The sequence below is a fragment of the Parus major genome, chromosome 5, assembly GCF_001522545.3.
Source record: "Parus major isolate Abel chromosome 5, Parus_major1.1, whole genome shotgun sequence".
In the NCBI taxonomy this organism is placed as follows: Eukaryota; Metazoa; Chordata; class Aves; order Passeriformes; family Paridae; genus Parus; species Parus major.
In genome coordinates this window covers 46,787,470-46,809,096 of record NC_031774.1, presented here as the reverse complement: position 1 = coordinate 46,809,096, position 21,627 = coordinate 46,787,470, and the positions used below count along the sequence as shown (strand labels likewise).

General features: G+C 37.3%; 1 protein-coding gene across 10 annotated transcripts in view; it reads right to left on the bottom strand.

The window, feature by feature from the left end:
* Positions 1 to 2,687: 2,687 nt before the first annotated feature.
* Positions 2,688 to 21,627, bottom strand: part of UNC79 (unc-79 homolog, NALCN channel complex subunit) — a 105,805-nt gene continuing 86,865 nt past the window's right edge. For 6 of the 10 annotated variants that reach the window (XM_015631726.3, XM_015631729.3, XM_033515098.1 and 3 more), the window contains 8 exons: positions 19,918 to 19,995; positions 17,381 to 17,470; positions 13,765 to 13,940; positions 11,970 to 12,156; positions 10,603 to 10,800; positions 8,323 to 8,400; positions 4,722 to 4,763; positions 3,911 to 4,111 (listed from right to left, as the gene is read on the bottom strand). In XM_015631726.3, coding sequence (XP_015487212.1) covers positions 3,911 to 4,111; positions 4,722 to 4,763; positions 8,323 to 8,400; positions 10,603 to 10,800; positions 11,970 to 12,156; positions 13,765 to 13,940; positions 17,381 to 17,470; positions 19,918 to 19,995 — 1,050 coding nt within the window. Of the gene's footprint in view, positions 4,112 to 4,721; positions 4,764 to 8,322; positions 8,401 to 10,602; positions 10,801 to 11,969; positions 12,157 to 13,764; positions 13,941 to 17,380; positions 17,471 to 19,917; positions 19,996 to 21,627 lie in introns of all 10 variants that reach the window. The other 4 variants (XM_015631734.3, XM_015631733.3, XM_015631724.3 and 1 more) reach the window with 1 other exon arrangement.

Sequence of the window (21,627 nt, the reverse complement as noted above, 5' to 3'; positions counted from 1 at the left end):
TAGCTCAGGCTGTGGTTTTCTCCAGAGGAGAGGAAAGCCCCTCGAGATGCCATGCAGACATTAACCTCGTGCTCAGGACACGGGTTACGTAACCCAGCCGTAGTGGGGGTTTAACCATCGCTTCATCCAAAGTGCCCCTTCTTGTTGGGAATTTCACAGTTCAGCACACGCTAAATTAATTCTTTTACTAGGTCAGGCCTAGTAACAAGCATTGATTTAAGCAGCTTATTCCAACAGAAGACTAAACACTGTTCCTAAATGGCAGCTCTCTATGATCCCACGGAGGATGGATTCTGCTCCAGCTGACAATCACCCAGAGACACAGCCATGCTGTGGAGCAGAAAGATTCGCTGCTGCTGTTTGGTAGCATTTTCAGGGAACACCAAATGTTATTTACTTCCTAATCTTCCTACAGAATATAAAGAATTGTTGCTCTGGGCTATTTCAGAGAGATAATGTGAGTGACTCATTTGAGTTGTATATTGACCTCAGGCACGGTAAAGATATATTTTACGGTGCTTTAAAAAACTACTAATGCAGATTTCTGTACCTCTGAAGATCCCTAGAGTGCACTTCAAAGATTTTCCTGAAGTCTTAAACCACACATATCTGGTCAAGACCCATGTTATTTGTTGTTATTAGTCAAACACCCCTGATAATTGGTCATACCATCTTCCAGGCTATATCCTCTCTGCTAAAGCAGCTTCTTAATAACTCGCAGTCCTGATTTGCCTAGGCGCACCAGCTCCATAAGAACCATGTTATTTATAATCAGTGACAAATAAATATTAAATCCTATGTTGAAACATGGGAGTAGCTTCTGTGACCAACTCTTATCTCCAAACCCAGAGCAGAAACCAAATCTCAATTCCCACAGTGTTAAACTGTTTAAAGACCTGGATTCAGCCAGTCTGTCTTTGGCTTGTGTTTAATTTTAACAACTCCCCACCACTGTATTTGCATTCTTTTTTGTGTTTTGCCAGTCTGAACATAGATGCTTTGAAGCAGATTTTGCTAGGCAGGGGAAGAGCTTTTACCATGCTGCTTCCATGCATTATCCAACTGAGATGCCTGATCACAGATTCTCCTTTCCAGAAGTGAGTTTTAACAGCAAGCTTTCTCAGGCTCTGCTCCTCTCCTGCAAATAAACTCTCTTCATCCTTTAGGTTCCCGCAATTCCCACTGCATCTGATGTGATCTCAATGCACTGGGTGATCTGAGCTCACCCACCTCACACCTGAGGGCCTCCAATTCCCTCCCTCTCCTTGCCTTTCAGCTATCTTTCAGATTCACCAGATCACAGCATATCGTAATACAAAAATCTCTTTCCTACAAGTCCCACTTTCAGGGGCCCAACACCACTTCCATTTCAGTAGAGTGGCCCCAGCCCCTACACGTGGGCCCCCTATTAATGTGGTCACTTGGCAAAGGTATCACCTTTGCTTTGTGTTGCAGGCACAAGATTGAAGATGACACAGTTGAGGGATGGAAGGAGCGAGTCCCACTGAAAACACAGACCACAGCTCTTTTTTGCCCGAAGTCAAAGTTCCAACTGCCTACACTTTCCTTGCACCCCCACGAGGGAGTGATGGGGGGTGAAAGGAACGGATCCCGAAATCAACAAACACAGCTCTACCACCAGCATTGTGCAGATGAGCAAGGAAGTGCCTACAGGGAATCATTATGGAGAAAATCCCAAAATCCCTTCAGGAAATCATGCTGGGCACCCCTCTGAAGTACCTGTATATTAATGCACACAGTATGGGGAATAAACATGAGATAAGAGAGCTAAGAGTCCCAAGAGATAAGATCCTGGATGAAAGAAGGATGCAAGAAAGACAGTTAATATTTGAGAAAAACCTACTCCAAGCTTAAGAGCATGGTGTGCTGGTGCATCCCCCTCGCTGCTCCTCCTCAGGCCATGCTATGATCTCAGAAAGGCTCATGGGCCACCTCACTCTGAGCAGGTGCTGCTGACGGAGCCTGGGCTGCTACTCCCACTCCTGGAAGCTCACTTTCACCATCACCTGTTGAGAAGATGCAAAGGCACCCGATGTGAGTACTTCACTGACCTGGAGGGGAATTTTTCACAGGGACTTTGTACCTACTCTCTAGGTGTGTGTGCATGGGAGTGTGAGTGTGCTGTACTAAGTGTACTGTGAATATTCTCTCTTGGACTCTTAAGTATGCTAGGTGTGTAAGCAAGATAGGCTTCTAAGTGAGTTGGTGTGTTTATAGAATACTTTGTTAAATTGTTTAAATTAGGCTATCGAATAAGTGCTGTTAAAACCTTTAGGCCCAAAAACTGTTGATCATGTCTGGGGCTCACTTTGGCAAGGGGATCCACTCTGAATCTTGACTCAGTGGGAGGGTCTCTCTCATTCCCTTTTATCCCTATTGTTTTTTCATCCCCAGCCTCTATGTAGATAATTTTAGGTTGCTTTCAGTTTTCAATTAGCCAAATCAATTTCTCTCTACTGAAAACACACAGAGGGACAAATTTCAAGCAAGCCAGCACTTGTTTTTATTTTGTTTCATTGGTTGGTTTTATTTTTTGTTGTTTTGGTAAAGCATAATGGTACTTCAATGGCATATCTGCAAACACTTCCATTCTTATTTTAGTAAATGCAGTGAGGGAAGACTGACCCTTCACAAAACCCAAAATGTACTCAGGCAGATTCTGAGAGTGGAAATAAAGACTATGAATTTAGTACCATTCCAATATACAACCTAATGTTTGTTATTTTTCTAATCAGTGCATTACAGAATAAATAATGAAAATACAACTGGGATTGCACAGATTTAAGTATTTATTACAAGAGGTGGTAAATCATTATGCTTTCAAGATTTTATGTAAAATCCACTGAGTTAATTGATTCTCCTTAGATTCCAATGGGCTTTGGCTGAGTCTCCTAATGGTATTAAAATGTATCTGTTATTAAACATCATGTATGCAACAGTATGCAAATACTGGGATTTGTAAATATCATTATGCAAAAGTTCAAGTCCAATCATGCTCCTCTTGAAGTTTGCAACATAAATTCTGTAGACCTCAATAAGAATAGATTTGGGATATCTTTTTAATTGCACTGTATACAAGTATCGACAGAAGAATACAATACAGTAGTCACAAAATTAAAGAGGCTTCTATGAAACCTACAAAGAAGAGCAGCAGAGAATCAATGAAGTAAAAGCAATATTTCAAAAATTAATAAATCAGACCTGGCAGTTTTGGAAACTGTACTGAAAAAAACCACAAATTAATTGGCACAGTTTAACAACCTAATTTCTAAGTGCACTTCATAACAACTCTCCTTACAAGCTGCTGTTTTCCCAGAAGATGAAGACAAAAAGCCTCATTAGAACATCACGATTTTATAGTGACAGATTTTATTGCATTGCCAGCTGTGAATCTAAAAAAAAAAAAAAAGACATCCCCCCTAAAAACTTATATAAAGGTTCCTAAAAACCCTATTTTCTTTTGTAATTGTCAAAAAATAGCAACATAGCACTTCCATGTTTGTGAATACCCACAATTCTATTTTTAAAAAAAATAGAAGTTAAAGAAAAGTGATTTTTATTTTAGCTTCAAAAATAATGTAAAGGAACATTTAAGAACAAGTTATTTCAATGATTAGAGAGGTATGTACAATATGATAGATTTGAGTCCAATCCATGTTCATGAACGCAGACTTAGAACCTGTTGATCCTGAGTAACTGCAATTATAAACTGGCAGGAGCAGGCTCTTAGCTTCACTCATTATTAGCTTTTTCACAATCTGTCCTAGACTAGAAAGTGTAGATACAGTATATACTCTGTATACGGATTTATACAAAAGGTCTTTTACAGCTCTAATCCTGTTATTGCTAGGCTAAAAAAAACCAAGTATTTTGGAACAAATTACATTAATCATAAAGGATAAAACTGAGATGCAGCTTCTGATGACTGAATTTCTACTTGAGCCATTTTAAACTGTGTACACTGTAGCCACTTGCGGAGCACAGATGAGCTATTGTTCATTTGTCCTGACCCCTGTAGCATCCTCAGGCTGCGATGGTTGACATTGCTCTGGATGGCTTGGAGGCGCAGCTGAAGTCCAGCAGATAAATGCTGTTGAAATGATGCAAAACATTCAGTTTCTTAGATTAAATACATACATTAATATAGAAATGGGAAGGTTCCTGTGGAAGGCAAATGTGCTTACAGACAAAACTCCATTCTGCGACCAGCTCCAAAACTTTTCTTCTCTTCACCAAAAATCTCTTGACTCACAAACTACACACCCACCTTGCTCTCCCTTACAAAGAGGGCCAGATGGCACAGTTTTACCCAAGCAAATAGGTCCACAATATCTTCTTTAGAACCAAATCTGTCTCCTGAGCCATGAATCACAATTCTAATTTGTCAGGGAAATCTCAAGCTGTTGGCATTAAGAAAACCACAGCTCAGGGAACAACTGATCTCAGTAAATAAAAAGACCACAACACAGAACCTTGGTAGAGGAAAGTGTTCCAGAAGGGAAAAGGGGAGCAGTACCGACTAGAGGGCAAGTATCTCAGTAAATAATGCTCTATCTATACTCACATTTCAGAGCTTCATCTCAACTGCATATACTACAATTATCCATTTTCAGAGAATTTGGAGATTGCATCTTATTTCCAGAATTTACAGAAATGTATAATAATAACAATAAAAGGATAAGGTACTAGGAACAACTTACCTTTAGGTTTGACTGTATCATTGGCAACCACATTGGTATAAGCTGCAAGAAGAGGTGCATTTTGTTATTATACAAGTGACTATAAACATGCTACAGTTACTGTGAGACAGAGAAAGATACATCTAATGCATTTAGCCATTTGAATTGGCATGGTCTGAACCACAAATCTGAAAATGTGGTTATTTTAAGTACTTGGAGAAGATAACTCCCAGATGTAAAGAAGCCAGTTGCCTTTGTCTGTAGCTTGATCAATCACCAGTAGTAGCAATTACTGATATCCTGTTTAAGGCAATGATGAAAATATAGAATTAAACTTACTACAGGAAGTCACTTCTTACTTTCCTTTTAAGGGTGTTTCTGTATGTGCAGGTGAGCAGTACTGGAAACAGAGTAAACATTTTGCATGACGAAGTATACATTAAGAAATGAAAAAAAACATACAGCAGTAGTTCTTAATAATGTCATATATTTAAAAGGTAACCAACATTTTTAAGCCACTAGTCACATCAGTGCTTCACTGCAGAGTATGAGATATTCTGTAGGCTGGGGAGCACAGGTAAAAGCTATCCAGAATGACAAGGTGGGGGGAGCTGCAAATTTTTCAGCTGTGATTGCATTGCAGTGATAGATACTTCAGATTCCTGCTCTTCTTTTTTTTACTTATTTTTTTCTTTTTTTTTACCTTTTTTCACTTCTGAGGAAGTGTAACATGACAACGTTATGAAAGCCAGAGTGGAATTTCTAGCAAAAGTATTCATGTTTTTCAATATTAATTTAACCACTGAAGTTACTGTTATAAAATGTTCCTCCAAATGGCATTAGAATTTGCAATTTGCCAATTATGCTGCTGGGAGCTGCAAGTTATACCTAATCACTACTGACAACATTAGATAAAGTGCTGTTTCCCTTGTGCAAAGAATGATAATTGTTTGAATTTCAGTGCTCTTTTGCTGGAGAGTCCTATGCAATTCTGTCAGGACTCATTACTTAGTCTACCACATGAAGAAGCATATTCCAAGCTCAGCATTTACAGACAGATGAATGCCAAAGCAGCTGGAACACAGCCAGATGCAGCAGACCTGAGCTCTGTACATCCTTCCATGGGCTCCCACTCACACTAATGAAGTGCTTAATAAGATGTAGTGACCTCAATCCCAGTGGGTGTTTTTGGTGAGGAGGGAACAGCTCTAACATTCCACACCCTACTGCCATCAACAAAGCATCACTGACAATTTTGTCTGGCACTGATGGAGTTCCTATGGAATTAGCCAGTGGTGGCAGGACTGGTGTCAGAAATACATCAGGCAAGAAGGGAATCCAAGTGGAAAACTTAGGGTACCCCTCTGCATCTGAACCAATTCACTGGACGACTTTTACAGTCAGCTGAGAGAATCAAGCACTTCACATCCAGTTCATCTTGTCCCAAAGCAAGTATCTAAAATAGATCAAGATGAATCATGTCCAAAAATACTGACTGTAAATGGTACTCATGGAAACTAGCTTTTATCAATATCTCTTCTGGACAAGTCTAAGGTCAGATACAGATCTTTGTCTTCCAGCACCAATTCCATCTTGTAGAGTCTGAACATATTTAGGGAAATGAAACATTCTGCTGCAGGCACAAGCAAGCAAACCCTCTAGTGCTACAGCTGCCAGATAGATAAGTCATACAAGACATTTTTATGGAAGCACTTGAGTTTTGTTAACTAATCTTCAGCCAGCCTTTTCTTCACAAAGGAAGAATACAAAACACTAGTTAGAAAGAACAGCTGGAAGAACAGAGTGCTGTCAGACACTATCAAATTTTTTGAGTTTATATTTACTACTTAACTATATTGATTCCAGTTTAATTTTTTTTAAGAGAAACCAGGCTGTAGAACAGGGTGGTCACAGTGCTGTTCTGGCTCTCCAAATCTGCTGCCTGCCCAGCTCTCTAAAAAGCTACACAGCAGCTGCTGGAGCTGCTTAAAATCCTTAGGTGTCTGAAAAAGGCCTTGAGTTGTTCCTGTATTTACTGTAGACTCCCAAGTTCCTCAGATACATTTGATGGTCAAAGATGTGACCAGCAAGGTACTGGTCTCCAACACCAATGCCTAACCTGGTAGGACCACTTTCCCAGCTCCTTTGACATAGAAAAGCAGGAGAAAAGTTGAACACTTTCACTTCATTTCACAGTCACTGGAGAAAAGACCATCTCAAATTTGATTTTTTTAATTAGAGAAGCCACTCACTGGTTCCTGTGTGAATAAGCCTTGCACTGCTGCATCTTTGAAGGACTTCAAACATACAGTAAGTCCCTAAATAATGGCACTTATTTTTCAGATCTACAATAAATATTTTCATCATCAAAAATACATAATCAGTTTAGGAAAAAAAAAGTAATCTGGAACTATGAATCCTATAGTAGTTCTATGCATGTATATTGTTCATGCAGAATTTCACTTTAGGGCTGAGTAAATGGGATTTGGTCACCCAAATTCTTCTCTTCCATCTCCCATACACTGAACATGAAAGCTTAGCACCTTAACTCAGAGTTCTACTGTTTTATAAGCTTGATTTTATAGTAACAACAATGTCCTTTTAACCTGACTTAGCATTATATTGATATATACTCTCAAACATAACCCCTTGAAAGCATTAATTTGATTTGTGACAGGGATTTAGCCCTAAAGGCCTCTCTTTTCACAGCTTTAAAGCCACTCTTCATCTTTGTCAAATTCTGAACATCTCGGACTGGCTCAAAGAGAAGCCCATATGTCTTTCAGACATAGCCATAATCACTTTAACATCCCTTAGTGACAGAATTTCTGTACTGAATCAAGCCATTACAAATTTGTATTTTCACAAGGAGTGTGAATGCTTTTGTGTCAGTTGACATAAAGACCTTCAATTTTAGATACTTTATTTTCAATTCTTGCTTGATCATAAAAGACTGGAGTAAAACACTAGTCAGAAATTTCCTTTATGGCAACAGAAGAGCTGTATTAACCTCAGCTACTTACATGGAAACTCTCTTGCACTAGGAAAACATAAAAAAGGATAGTAAAATTGATTTATGCTTCTGAGATTACCTCAACCCTTCTGCAAACACTGTGATAACCCATGGAAAACTATGGATTTGCAAAGAAACAACTCATACACATACAAGAAAACCACTGTGGCAAAACGTTTTTGTTATCCACCTAAAAGGATGTGAGGCTCAAAACACAGAGGACATCTGCAAAAAACCTATGATTAAAAGATACGGAATGGCTGAAAATTCAGGCAATAGCTAGAGGTTCTCAAAGTCAGTGACATTATTTGTGTCTATTAGAGGATTAAGATCATTACTGACATTAGTGGCAATGGAAAGAGGAAGTAGATTAGATGTTCACTTAAAAAAAAAATGAGAACTTAAATTTGAGATTGTGGTCTGGTCTTCTTACCACAGATTTTATTTTTTAGTATGCTCTGCTAGGGTATCTTGCAGCATTAACATTCAACTTCAGTTTCTTCCACTTTCCTTTTTTTGAATGGGAGGTGAAGCAGAGGACAATATATTTAGAAATCAGAATAATCAGGCAATATCATTTAATAAATACTCATGGTATAGTATGCCTACCTTTACAAAGATAGTAGAATTGCATTCTTGTAAAGCCTCCATTAAACTGATCACATGCAGGCACACCATTTCCACCATCTTGGAAAAGAAAAATCAAGTGTAAACCCAAATTTATATCCAGCATAACAATGTCCTAAGATAAGCCAACAGTCTGTAAGAAGGATCTTCCTGAATTTGCTAGGCAGCTATACTGAACCACAAGGTGTGGATTTATTAACCACTGACACACTAGATTAATTACATGAGCACATATGGGATTGTCATGGGGTTTAAAACCACGACAGGGATGTTTTTCTTTATTTAGTTTAACCCCAATGTGGTATCATCTATCTGTTAAGAATTTCAACCCTTGATATATTTTAATTCTTACCACAGATCAAAACAAGTTGTCTTTGGCTTTGTTCTTTTCAGACATCATAAATCATTTTTTATGTCTCCGCTATGTAATTCTCATCAATCTGTGTGTCAGAAATTGGTATTTTTATTTATTGAATCTTTGAGCATTAACATTCTCACAAAACCCATCTTTTTATCCCCCATCAAAAGACAACTTATTGTTTTGAACTGACAGCTAGTCCATAATTCTTCCATTTTGTATCATAATTTATGACAGATGCAAATATCAGTTACTTGGTAGTAGACAGCTTTTTATGTTTTATATTGTGTAAATTCACAGGTACAAGACAAACACCCAAGCCAGCAATGATTATTTATACTGCCTGTCTAAACTACATGTAAATTTCCCTTGATAATAATAAAGTTAGCTTTTATGTTGTGCTTTTCATCCTCAAAGTGCTTCACAAACACTAACTAACTAACCTGACAACACCCCTGTGAGACAGGAAAGTATTATTATCTACATTTCACAGAGTAAGAGCTCAGGCAGAGATCTTACTAACTGTGGCTCTAAAGCTACATAATGATATACTTTCAGAAAAAGGATTGGAATTTGGGACTTCCCAGTCATATTCCTGTCCTAGGGCTTGACAAGAGGCTTTTGTGTCCGACTGAACAAGTGGCTGGTTGGAAATGCACACTTCCTGTTCCTTCAAAAGGAGCTTCCTGAATTACTATTCCCAGCAATGGTTTGTGAACCACAGAGACCCCACCAGGTGTCAGAGGTTAAATATCTTCTAGAGACAGCTTTAGATGGTCCTTTCCTAATCTGGACATGACACAGGAAATAGTAACTGGCTGAGAAATTCAACAGCAGCCCATGCAATTACAATTAATAGGGCAAGGTCCATACCTGCCCGGGATGGAAGATGTTTCACGTGGGGAAAGGGGAATTATATAAAACAATTTCCATACACATAGCAGGCCTACATTTAAAAAAGAAAAAAGACAACCCAAACAAATCAAGAATGAAAATCTTAGTAGCAGCAAACCTTAAAAACCCAAACCTTAAGACCTAACTTAAGAGGAATGGGCCATGTATAAAGATGTTTCCCACTCAAAGCTAACATCAGGCTCTCCAGAGCCAGAACTACTGGTGAACATCCCAGTTAAAACTTCTGACCTGTCCTGACTAACTGGGATGTAGAAAAACAACAGACCTTGCCCATCAGAAACAAGTTCTTAACCCTAAGCCTGCAAGTACAGAGAATCATTAGTCAAGGGTAAGCAAAGGAGCAGCTCTGAGAGGGCTTCTGGAATCCCTCTGGGTTCTTATTGTACAAAGTTGCTGCAATGGGAGTATTTAGGATAAACAAACATTTAAAGGTTATTTCCAAGCAAATGGTAGGGATGATTTCTGGACACAATTTTAAATCTCATCTCTAGAGATGCCTCCTTCCAGTCATTCCTTATTCAAAAATGTTTTAAGAGATATTTATGTAGCTTATTTTTGATGAGTAACCCATGAATTATGAGTGGCCAACTGTCAGCAGTTGTGTAGTTTTTCACCATCACATGGTAAAAAATAATCAAATGTATATTCACAGAATTATCGTAGATCAGTTAATTTCTGCTGTAAGACAGAGTGAGATCAAACAACAGACCACAGTTAAGAGCAGGAATATGTATAAAATGAGACATGATGCAAGGAGCTCAACAGGCAGCAACTCAAGCTCCTGAAGCTGTTTCAGGCAGATTCTGGCTAGATCCTGTTTCAGGCCCACTGTGAGGTTAAATCCCTACTAATTAGCTATCCCTTTAATTTCTCAAAAGCATCAAAGTCACTTTATGATGTTATTCATAGTCTGTTGTATTCCACTGAAACAGAGCCAAGCCTCCTCTGAGTCTAATCTGTGCTAAATCTGTCTGCAGCACCTGACTTACCACTTTGTTATGTGCCATTAGCTGCAGGATGCTCGGTGTCACTCGGCTCCAGAACTCCAGGGCTGTGAGGATTGCTGTAAAGCTAAATTCGTTCTGATTCTGGACTGTCGGAGCTACTGCTGTTTGTTCACAATACACTGTCCAGAGCTGAGCAAATATAAATGCATGGAACAGGGAACACATGTGCAGAACAGATGTCTATATAAACAGAAAATAGAAGAACATGTTTATTTAAATAAGTGTTGGGATACAGTGCAGAGGCTTTCATCCCCTGTCATGTGTCCCATTGTGCAGTTTTGCCCCTCACTTTCCCATGTTTCCCTCCCATTAGGAGCTAGTAAGTACACTTTGTAACATCTTTTCCATGTTTAAAAAATCTCCACTGCAATCTGTGGAAGGTCTGAAGGCTCTGGCACATATGACTCCACTTCAGAACCTGAAAGGACAGTTATCAGATAAAATACATGATTTTACATCTGTTCTGTTCTATTCAGTTATCCATTTCTGCTTTGCTGGGACTGCTCATAGTCACAAGGAAACAGTCAAGGAAAGAGAATTCATTTTGCGTACTCAGGCATGGCTCCTTGCTAATCCTTGTTATATATCACAGTGTCTGAGCCTCCAGGACTGCTGGACATTAACTACTTCATTACAAGAAAGATGCTTCTGGGCAGAGATGTTTTCTCAGTTGGCAAGTGCAAGAGGGATTCCTGCTCTGTGGCAGTACCAAACATTGCAATGGTTGCTTGGCAACTGGAAAGAGGTATTTGAAAGAGCAAAAAAAGGCCAAAGAAATGAATGGGAAGCACCAGTGTCTTGGCTGGGTGGAGGGAAATAAAGGAGGATTTTATGTATAAGATAAATGTGTGATCATTATGCTTCTCTCACTAATAACACTGGTTGGTGTCAAAGACTGCTGCTATAGTTGTGTTGAACTACTGTCTTATAATCTGTAATACCTCTTCTTGTCCTGAGCACCTGAAGAAAAAAAGTTGTGCTTGAATCATCACTGTTCGTAATTATTTTGATCATAAAATTATTTACATGCTATATAATGCAAATATACAACATGAATAGATAACTATCTGAGAGATTTGCTACAGCGATGGCATTGCTAAAGCTTCAATTTGGAATTCAGTTTTTCTTTTCTCATTCCTGTGTTCAGACACTTTGAAATAGCAAACCTCAAACTTAAGTGTACTAATTTCACCAGTTTTCTAGGCAGGTAAGAAACACTGTACAGAGATTTATTTCCCCAGGCTCTGGATTTTATTAAGCTTTTACCCCTTCTTTTATCTTACTAAAAATAAATGTTTGCAGTAAGGCAAATGCATAACACATCTCTACTTAAACACCCAATCCCTTACCTTTGATTGCTCTGGAAACCCAATCAGAATAACAATAAGGTGGTCAGCAATTTGTGAACCTGCATCCAGTGGAATAGGCATGCAAGATGATGGAGAATTTGGACAGACAACATTGTGTGTCAGAGACCCCAGAAGTAGCCAGGACAGCAAACGAATGTGTGAGACACATTCTATGAACTCCTTAGGCCTGTCAAGAAAGAGCAGATTTTACAATGATACTAAGTTTTCTGGCTTTCCCCAAAATATGGAGTCTCCTTATACACATTTGACAGATGCAGTCTCAGTGTGCTGGAGACCCATATCACTGGTACAGCTTGTGGGAAGTTTCCAACCACACAGAACTTGGTGGTCTTGACATACCATATACAAGTCAAATAGAACATATTTGGTGGGTATAAGAAACAGTCTCTATAAAAGATTAAAGCATTCACAGATTCATTGCTTTCATATAGAGTGATTTTTTTTAATTTTTTTTTCACAGATATCATCATATGGGAAGGATTGTCCAAGTGGAAATGCTCCTTTCAGCTCTCTTGGACACCACACAGCTGCCTTACCTCCATTGTGTTCCACTTCTCCACTGGTAAAGTGGAGTTAATTTCTGTGTTCAGAAATCTTCTTGAACAATTGGATTATATTTTTGAGGGCAGGGACTATGCTTTTTCGTGACACTTAAGTATTTGTTCACCATCTAGTGCAGTGTCTAATTGCAAAACAGTGTGCTTATATAATCTTAAAAGGAAGAGCCCTTTACTGGTGACATTTTGTCCATCCCTTTGCTGCTTCCAAGCTCTGACTAAATACTCATTTGAATTCATAGGTACAGGAAAAAAATAATTGTTTTCCCATCAATAAATCACTATTTCCTAGGCCATTCTCCCTGCTGGTTTTAGTTTCCAAATTGATGTCATTGTCAAAGACTCATATTGCCCAAGAGGCATTCCATTAATTTTTATTTTTTAATAAAAACTGATACAATGCTGTTCCTCAAGTCCCTATAGGATCTTAAAGTAATTCATTACATATGTTCCTTTTTTCTACATGTAAGAAACTCAAGTGCAAGGAGATGAGCACTCCATTATTTTCAAATGCTCCACATAAATGCACAAGCAGATGTATCTAAAGGACTGGATCCTAAACAATCCCAGAATCCTGGAGAGGTAGTCTGGGGCAAAGATGGGACAGGAATACAGGTTTATAGAAACACAGTCCAATTGCCTACACTCAAAGCAAGTTGTTGTCACTGTAACACAAGGGACAGTAGTCCCCATTTTTTAGAAAATAAAATACTGTACATCAGGATTTCTCACAGTGAAAAGGGACAGAAAATATGTCTTGAGCAGGATTTCTCTCATTTAACTTCAGCCAGGTGAAGTTAGTAGTCTATCATACATCAGTAGTCCTGCACTTAAGAGTTCTCACTCATTTGTACTCCATAATTTCAAAGGCCATTTTCTGGTGTATTGTCTATAATTCAGAGAATATTTTCCGTAATTCTAGGACTGACCAAGTGCCTGTGTGCTTTTCACTGTCTGTACCTAGACCAAGAATAAAGTTAATTTCCAGTGTTACTCCAGTCAAGCCCCTGGAGTTACCTCAACTATCCCTTGGCCTGTACTTTATATATTACATTGACAAACTCCTCAGTCAAGGATCAGGGAGCTGCTCAGCAACTGTTTCAAAGTGCCACCACTTCCTACTGTGGGTCTTATCTATGGAATCCAGCAATAGGAACGTAATTTTGCAAAGATTTCTAACTCATTTTTATATTCCTTTTTGTGGAAAAGCTTCTCACCCTTGTTGCATTGCCGAAGGAGGATGGTAAAGCCAAGGCAGATACCGGATCACAGCTTTGTTGTCCCTGTGGTTTCCCCGGGTGATTTCCATAGCAGCAATCTGAGCTAAACCAACTTTCAGATGCCCACCAAATGTGTCTTCATGCAGTGGTTGAGAACAAGTCTTCATGTGACTCTGCAAGGCAAAGATCTCATTTCCTACCCATAAAGAGTATTTTGCTTGAACTAAGTTCTTCCTAAAAACAGCATATTCTGTTTCACTCCCCTTCAATTCCTTCTCAGGATCTCTAACTGTATCTACAAAACAAAGCTCAGAAATAGATTTTTAAAAATTCTCTAATCCCTCTAATAGTAACACCTACATGATGCAGATCTTTCCACAGAGGGCCACAATTCCAAGAGGCCAGACAAAATATAAATTGGGTAAAATGTATAGGCAGCTTTTCTATCAGCAAACTCAACAGCTGATAAATTCAAACTAATGCTTGCACATCCATAGAGTTTAGGTAAAAATTAATCTAACCATTTAACAAGACAACATCTGGGCAGGAAATGCCTTCCATGTGCAATATTGCATTTACATGTTCAGAAAGAAGTTCTCACTAATTCACCGGCAATATGACTATATTGCACTAGTCAGCTATATTGCACTATTCAGTTACAGATGCCTTTAAGCTCTGGCAATAAAAAGGGACAAACCTCTCATGAAGAAACACTCAAATATTTATGCCTGTAAAGATAATTTATCCTGCTTTGCCAGCTTTAAGGGATGTTTCATTGCTGCTTCTTGAGATACTTCTGTATTTCTATTAAGCTAACTTTGCATTACCTTCTGGTACTAGACTATAACAGAACACGTGCTGACTGCAGTTGCTTGCTTAAAAGGAGAGCCATATGCTTTGCACAAGAAAATCAGGTCATCAGTTATTCAATTATTGTAACAGGATAAAAATCAGTGAACCAATAATATTTTTGTAACAGATAAGTATCTGACCCCAGAAACTTACACTCTCAAATTACACTTAAAGTCTCTTTCAAGAGAGAAGCCCCTATGTACCAGCATGAATATTTAATGACTTTGTTACACAGACAGGTAAAAAGGGTAGACAGTTATACAGGCAGATACATTATGAACCTTTAAAAATGGTGGAATTTTCTAAATAAATAATAATGTTAATAATAAAAAAAATCATTATTATTATTATCATCATCATCATCATAAATAAACTCCTGCCAAGCTTTACCAATTAAGATGTTATCTCGAAGGGAAAAAGAAACCATAATAAACTGAACAGAAACAGTACACTGAAATGCGATTATCTTGAGAATTAACATTTATACCTTTTTTATACTGAAGTAGTTCTTAATACACAGGACTGAAAATAATTAGCCTCCTTCAAATAAATTATTCTTGGATATGCAAAAGATGACATTGGATATAAATGTTACAAATAAACAACTTTAACTATGTCTGTTCTCTGAATTCCTACAGAGAGTAGAAAATTCCAAATTTGAAAACCACCTTCTGCTGTTGGGATTGTTATTGGTCGTATTAATCATATGGCATTCTTTTTTAGCTGTAACCCCAGATGCTTTTGATAATACACACTTGTAAGAAATTGTACAACCAGATGATCATAGGAGTCATGTTTTAGAGAGTAACACCTCTGTTAACAAAACCCAAGCAACATAAGTAAATACATTAAATGATCTCGCAAGAATTTGCATCTAGATGTTGTGAATTTGTTTGAAGTTCTGACTATTTGTACATAGAAATGCTTACACATATTTTCTCAAACATGTTGAGTAAAAGTTTTATCTGCTTAAATAAAAACTGCCTTTTAATTTTATAAAACAGAAAAACTTATTCTTTGTAATACATAAAATTGTGGTCATATTTTACTCTCCTATAATGCTAATTTTGTCCTGAGATTCCTGTATTACATGGCTAAATCAAAACATGAAATTTCTGACATAGTTTTAAATGGACAGATGACTGATTTGGGAAGCTTCTTCTCCAATTTCAAAACATGAAAGTGAAAAAATGGGTAAAAGTTTTAGTTCAGGTACTATCTATATCCATATAATTATTTTTTTTTAAAAAAATAGTCCCCCTGAGGGTAAAAAGCAAACATCAGACTTCAGCACTGTAAAAAATCAGACTACAGCTCAACAGAGCTGGGCAAATGACAGAAAGTTTTCTACAGAAACATTTTTCACAGGAGAGAGGGTACTTGCAAGTATTTATAAACCAATTTTCCCCATTCCTGGTTTCAGGTAAGCCCATTTTTTTTCCTGTGGAACTATCAAACCAGATGTATCTCTTGCCTCATTTATGATTAATCTGCCTACGTATTCTGAAAGTAGTTCTGAGCTTTTACAGAAATGGGTGAATAACTTAAGAGGACAGAGGGGGAAGGCAAGGCAATCCAATTCAACCTCAAAAGACAAAATACTTTGTGCTTTGAAGTAAATTTCTACTCCAGCATAACAGGCTGCTTCCCTTAGACTACTTTTTTTTTTTAATTCAAAGGAATTCATGACCAACAGGGTAAGAATTTAAGAAAAGGAATATTTTGTCCAGTAAAATACAGTCACAGTGAGTTTCAAGACACAAGTTTCAGTTCAGCTAGGATTCTTCTTCCTTTGTGGTAAGTATTATTAACATGCAATAAGGTGTCCCCTCTGGGGCACAAGGTGGGGTTGAGGGGCCAGAGGGACAGTGACCAAGTGAGTGTGTGAGAAACTAGTAGGGTAAAATTTCTCATCTCATTGCTTCATAAATAAACTTTAGAGCAGCCATGTTGCTTAGGCTACTTATTTTTCAAAACATCTTATAGAATTTCCATTCTGTATGAAATTTAATGGGAACGTGAATTTCCTCCATGAAACAGGAATTCTAGGTTTTGGTTAGCTAATGATTATGAGGATCTTTTTATGAAATGCATTCCTAAATAAAATATTTTATGTTAACAGAAGTGTTTTACTGTCACTCCTCTTAACAATTTGTCATCCAATCAATATAAAGAAATCAAAATGCAGTTTGGACTATAGCAGTAAGACCTATTTGGTTTTTCTCCACCTCAACAGAATATAACCTGACAATGAAAACAACAGTATCCATTAGAAAAAGGACACCCCATTTTTTTAGATCAGTTACTGCATTTTAATTACCTCTGAACTTCCAATAAATTTAAGACTCTATTTGTGTCTATAAGAGACACAGGATTCCTCCACAAGAGTGTACTTAGTTGTATAGGAAAGGAGTTTATAACAGCTTCCCTGGGTTACATTAAACACAACTGCTTCTCACAGTGACTTTGGTATGACATTTGCTTATCATCAACATTTCAGAAAAATCATGCCTGCATTTTTATTGTGTGCTCATGATATTTGAATCAGCCTCCATTTCAACACCACATAAGCTACTTTTTACTGATGCCACAGAAGTCTCTAATCTATAACAGTACTAATATTTTTTTAAAAGAGAAAGAAAAAAACCTGACAGTCATTCTCAAATACTTCCTACTGTGTCTCCCAGGCAGGTTTCTTACAGAAAACATATTTTTGTCAAAAAAACTCATACACTTTAGATCAATGTATGCCAGAACCAACCTTCAATTTGGTTAAGGTATGCATATCTGCAATGAAATCCAGCACTTCCCCAACATACTGCCTCATGCATTCCATTGCTGCTGTTCCACACTAAAACATAAAAGAAATAAGTTTAAGTACCCAGTTTTGCTTCACCAGAATACAATTGGTCTGTCTCAAATTATTTATTTTACTTTTTAGTTGGAATAATTAGGAATAGGTATTCTTTGATGTTCTTCCTCTCACTGTATTATGTCCTCTTATCTGATTATAATATAAGAAGATAGTCCAGCTGCTGTAAGTTCTTCATGCATCATAAAATACTCTTATCTATGACAACAATAAGAGATTAACTGATGAAACTTTCAAGAATGTTCTTGTCATGTCAACCTGAAATTTATAGTGGTCCACAATCAAAGTCTTAAAAACTCAGTGAGAATTTAACAACTCTTTTTTTCAAGCAGTTGAGCATTTCTGCAATTGGAATCATCAGTTACAATCAAAGAAAACAAAATTCAGTCACAGGCACAGATGCCCTTATTTCATATTAATCACAATGGAAAAACAGTTTAAATAACTTCAGGTATTTTATGTGTAAGCATCACTAAAATGAACATCACTGAAATGTATTATGCTTTTTCCTTTTTGCAAAAACTAATTAATATTTCTTGTATATTTCTGAAGAAAAAGCATTCAAAATATACCATCTTAATGGCACTTAAGCTATGCAGTACTCCAGTTAGATCATAAAGGTATAAGCTTAATGAGAAACCACCTGTGCCAGAGCAAAAACAACCTCAAAGGGAAAACAAAAGTACTCAATGTGGTGCTTGCTGTATTTGTGCACTACAAATTTTCATAATCCTTTTCCTAAAACAGTGACAAGTGTGATTCTGGCCCTCAGCTAGCACAAGATGTGCCCGAGGTGCATAAAGCAGTCAATGGAACAAAGCTGTCAGATCAAATAAAGGCTTTGAATAGATCAGAGAACCCTGCAGGGAAGCTTTCTGAAGGTGATACTACCGACCCACTAGGTATCACATAAACCTCTGTTTATATGTTAATAGTCTAAGGTGAAGATAATGCTAGCTGAATTCAACAGGAACTATGGATGCCTCATTCTTAGGGGCCAATAAAAGAAATGCTTAACTTTTGAGGCTAAATGACCTCAAAATTATTAAATTAGATATCTTTTTGAAGTCACCAAAATCTACTTTATCCCAAGTCATAGGCTCAGGGCAGAACACTGCAGTTAAGTCTACAGAAGAAAACTACTGTTCTTTGACCTCTTTTTGATTACCTGAACTTCGAAGCATACAAGCTGATTATCCTATCTGAGTATAAAAATGAAATATTATTAAGCCACAGCTGAGTTTTAGTGGCTAAAATTTGACAAAAACTACTAGCATTCTATATTTAAACTGACCTGGGCACTCCTCATTTTTGTCTGTTACCTTACTATGCCACCTTCTGGCTTTTCAAATGTTGTTCCTGTCAGTTCCCGTGACAGAATAAAAACCAGTAAAATATGGTCATTGGGAACCCTGTCAGTATATCCTCCACCCAGTTTGTGTGCACTAAGGCTTTGACCTGGGCTCTAGAATATTGACTAATAGAATTATGAAAGAGACTACACTCCAGTCTCTGAAAATAAATGCTCAGTTGCACAAGACTTCTCTCCAACCACCTGTTCTGTTTTATGCAAGCAATAGGCAGTCTAATTTTCTGTGATTTCTTCTGAAATGATCATGTTCCTATCACCTTGTAACACCAGTGTTAGTCTATCTATTCAAAGCAAGTATAAATTAAAATATCCTAATGGGAGGAAAGGTATTATTAAAGATTGGCATTTGAAAAATCACGCACTTCAGAAGGTACATGGGAAAGATCCTATTAAGTCATCCCTAAAGCTGACACACACATAGGGAAACAAGTTTTCCTCACTCAGCTTGTGAAGCAAACCTTGGCTAACCCTCTTCCATCTGCTTAGGTACTCAGTTACATATGTCATGGAACAGGTCAAGATCTCCCATTGTACTCCTTCCTCCCATATTCACCAGGTGCATATTCAGTGCTCAAGCAATTAGCGGTGCTTGTAATTTAGCTACACTCAACAGCAGGATATAGATGAATGACTTAGACATTATTAGAAAAACACCATTATCTCCCTTCTTTAATCAGATAATCTTTTGTGAGAATGGAGGCAATGACTTGTAGCTTTCCATCCTGCTACCATTTTTTGATGCATTCAGCTGATCTATTGCCCACTGAGACCTGCAGATCTTTGACTTGTCTTTTTGAGCACAGGCTCCACTGAAGTCAGTTACATGACTAAAGGTTATCAGTGAAAGCAAGGGAAGAAACATCAAATTCAGAACTATTCCACCATTAATAAAAAGGATGAAGCATCTCAACCTCTGCCTGTAATACACCTTGCAAATCAGAGGAGAAATGTAAAGGAAAGAGCATTAAACTGAAGCAAAGCAAGCTGAATAAGACATATTTTTTTAAAAATCAGAACAACAGAACTAAGAAGTGGAGTTTGGTTCAGTACTTACTCCAGGCATTGAGGCAATCATCTGTTTATGTAGGATTGTTGACTCAGCTAGTTTTGTTCCAGCATCTGCACAAACAAACTAAGAAGAAATTAAAGACAAGTTATTTTTAATTATTTTTTGAGGAACCTGAAGACACTAATAATTTATTCATTATTTCATTAAAATCAGTTCAGACCTCTTCTAGCTTTTCTTCATGGTAATTTGCCTTTAGAGATCTCTTTCTTTATAAACAACCTACTTAACTCACCATTATAAATGAGATAATTTTATTGAAAAAAATCTGACTTAAATGTGCTTAATTAACACATATGCTGTGCAGAAGCAATTTGAAGAATATTGTGTAACAAATCAGACTTTATTTATGAAAAAAAATATATTTGCTATTTCTTCCATTTATCAAATGTTCCTCTTTGATTACAAAGTGAACCATTAGAGAAAGATAAGGCAGGATGCCATATTCTTCATTGTGATATTATAACATGTTCACTGAAGTTCTACAATGATGAATTATATGAAGAGTTTTAAAGTTGACAATGTACTAGTAGGGTGTGGTATAACCTCTGCACAATACTATATAAACAAGCTGTTTCTGAGAGATGGTCAGTGTCATGCTGTTAATCTCTCATTGCTTTTCTTATGCTTTTATGTTACCTTTTTTCTTATTTCTTTTTGTTTCCAAATCCCTTGACCTAAAATCTCCAATGTCTACATCATTCATACATTAAACTTGCTAATGCTGTTATTTAATCATTATAAACTTCAATAATGCATTGGACACCCTGCAAATGATTTACTTGTTCCTACAACTTCTTGTCCTAACATTATATCTGCACTTGAACACTTTTTGTCCATAGTGATGCAATGTAACTTTCTAAGAAAGAGCAGATAGAAAATAACTGTCAACTAAGGTCTAAGCCTAATCTTCCCTCTTATTAAAAATTAATTGATACCATGGTACTTTCACGAACTGAGACAGATATTGACTACTATATTTTATAGTTGTCTAATGCATATATGTCAGCAGCATTCTCAGTGACTGACTGCTCTGCATTAAAGTATTTCAAAATATTCTTTACAGCCCTAGAATTCAATCTTACACTTGCACAAGCTTTACAACAAGGTCAGGTACACTGAATCTTAGAGACTGAACAAGCAAATTCTAAAGAGACATATATAATACATATCATATATTATTTGAAGTCAATGGAAATCCTGAAGATATATGCTGATGAAATGTGAGCAAGAGAAAAGTACTGGGAAACAAAATGCTGTGGGAAGAAGCAGTTCCTATGGAAACCCATGGAACAGCAGCATGTACATGATAGTTTTCATTTGCTAGGACAAATCAAGGAGACAGTCTTTTTGTAACCTTTATCATCCAGGACACCTATGCAAAGATTGGAGTGATCTGGTTAAAAATTCTCACTCTTTGTAAAGTGGGATAAAGTTAACTCTCATCTTAGCCTTGTCACCAGTGACACTGATGGCACTATGTAATCTGGGAAAACGTGGGTGTCCAATGTATCTTTCTAGGAACTCCTTTGTTAGTCAGCCCACGAATGATCTATCATTAAACTAAAGTGCTCCTAGCTCTTTTGTTATCTGGAACATTTTGACAGAATCTGTATTCTGTGTGCACTGTCTATATAGAGTCTTGCATATAGGCTAACATGTCCATGGAGCCATGACTGCTGGAAATTAAAACCATTT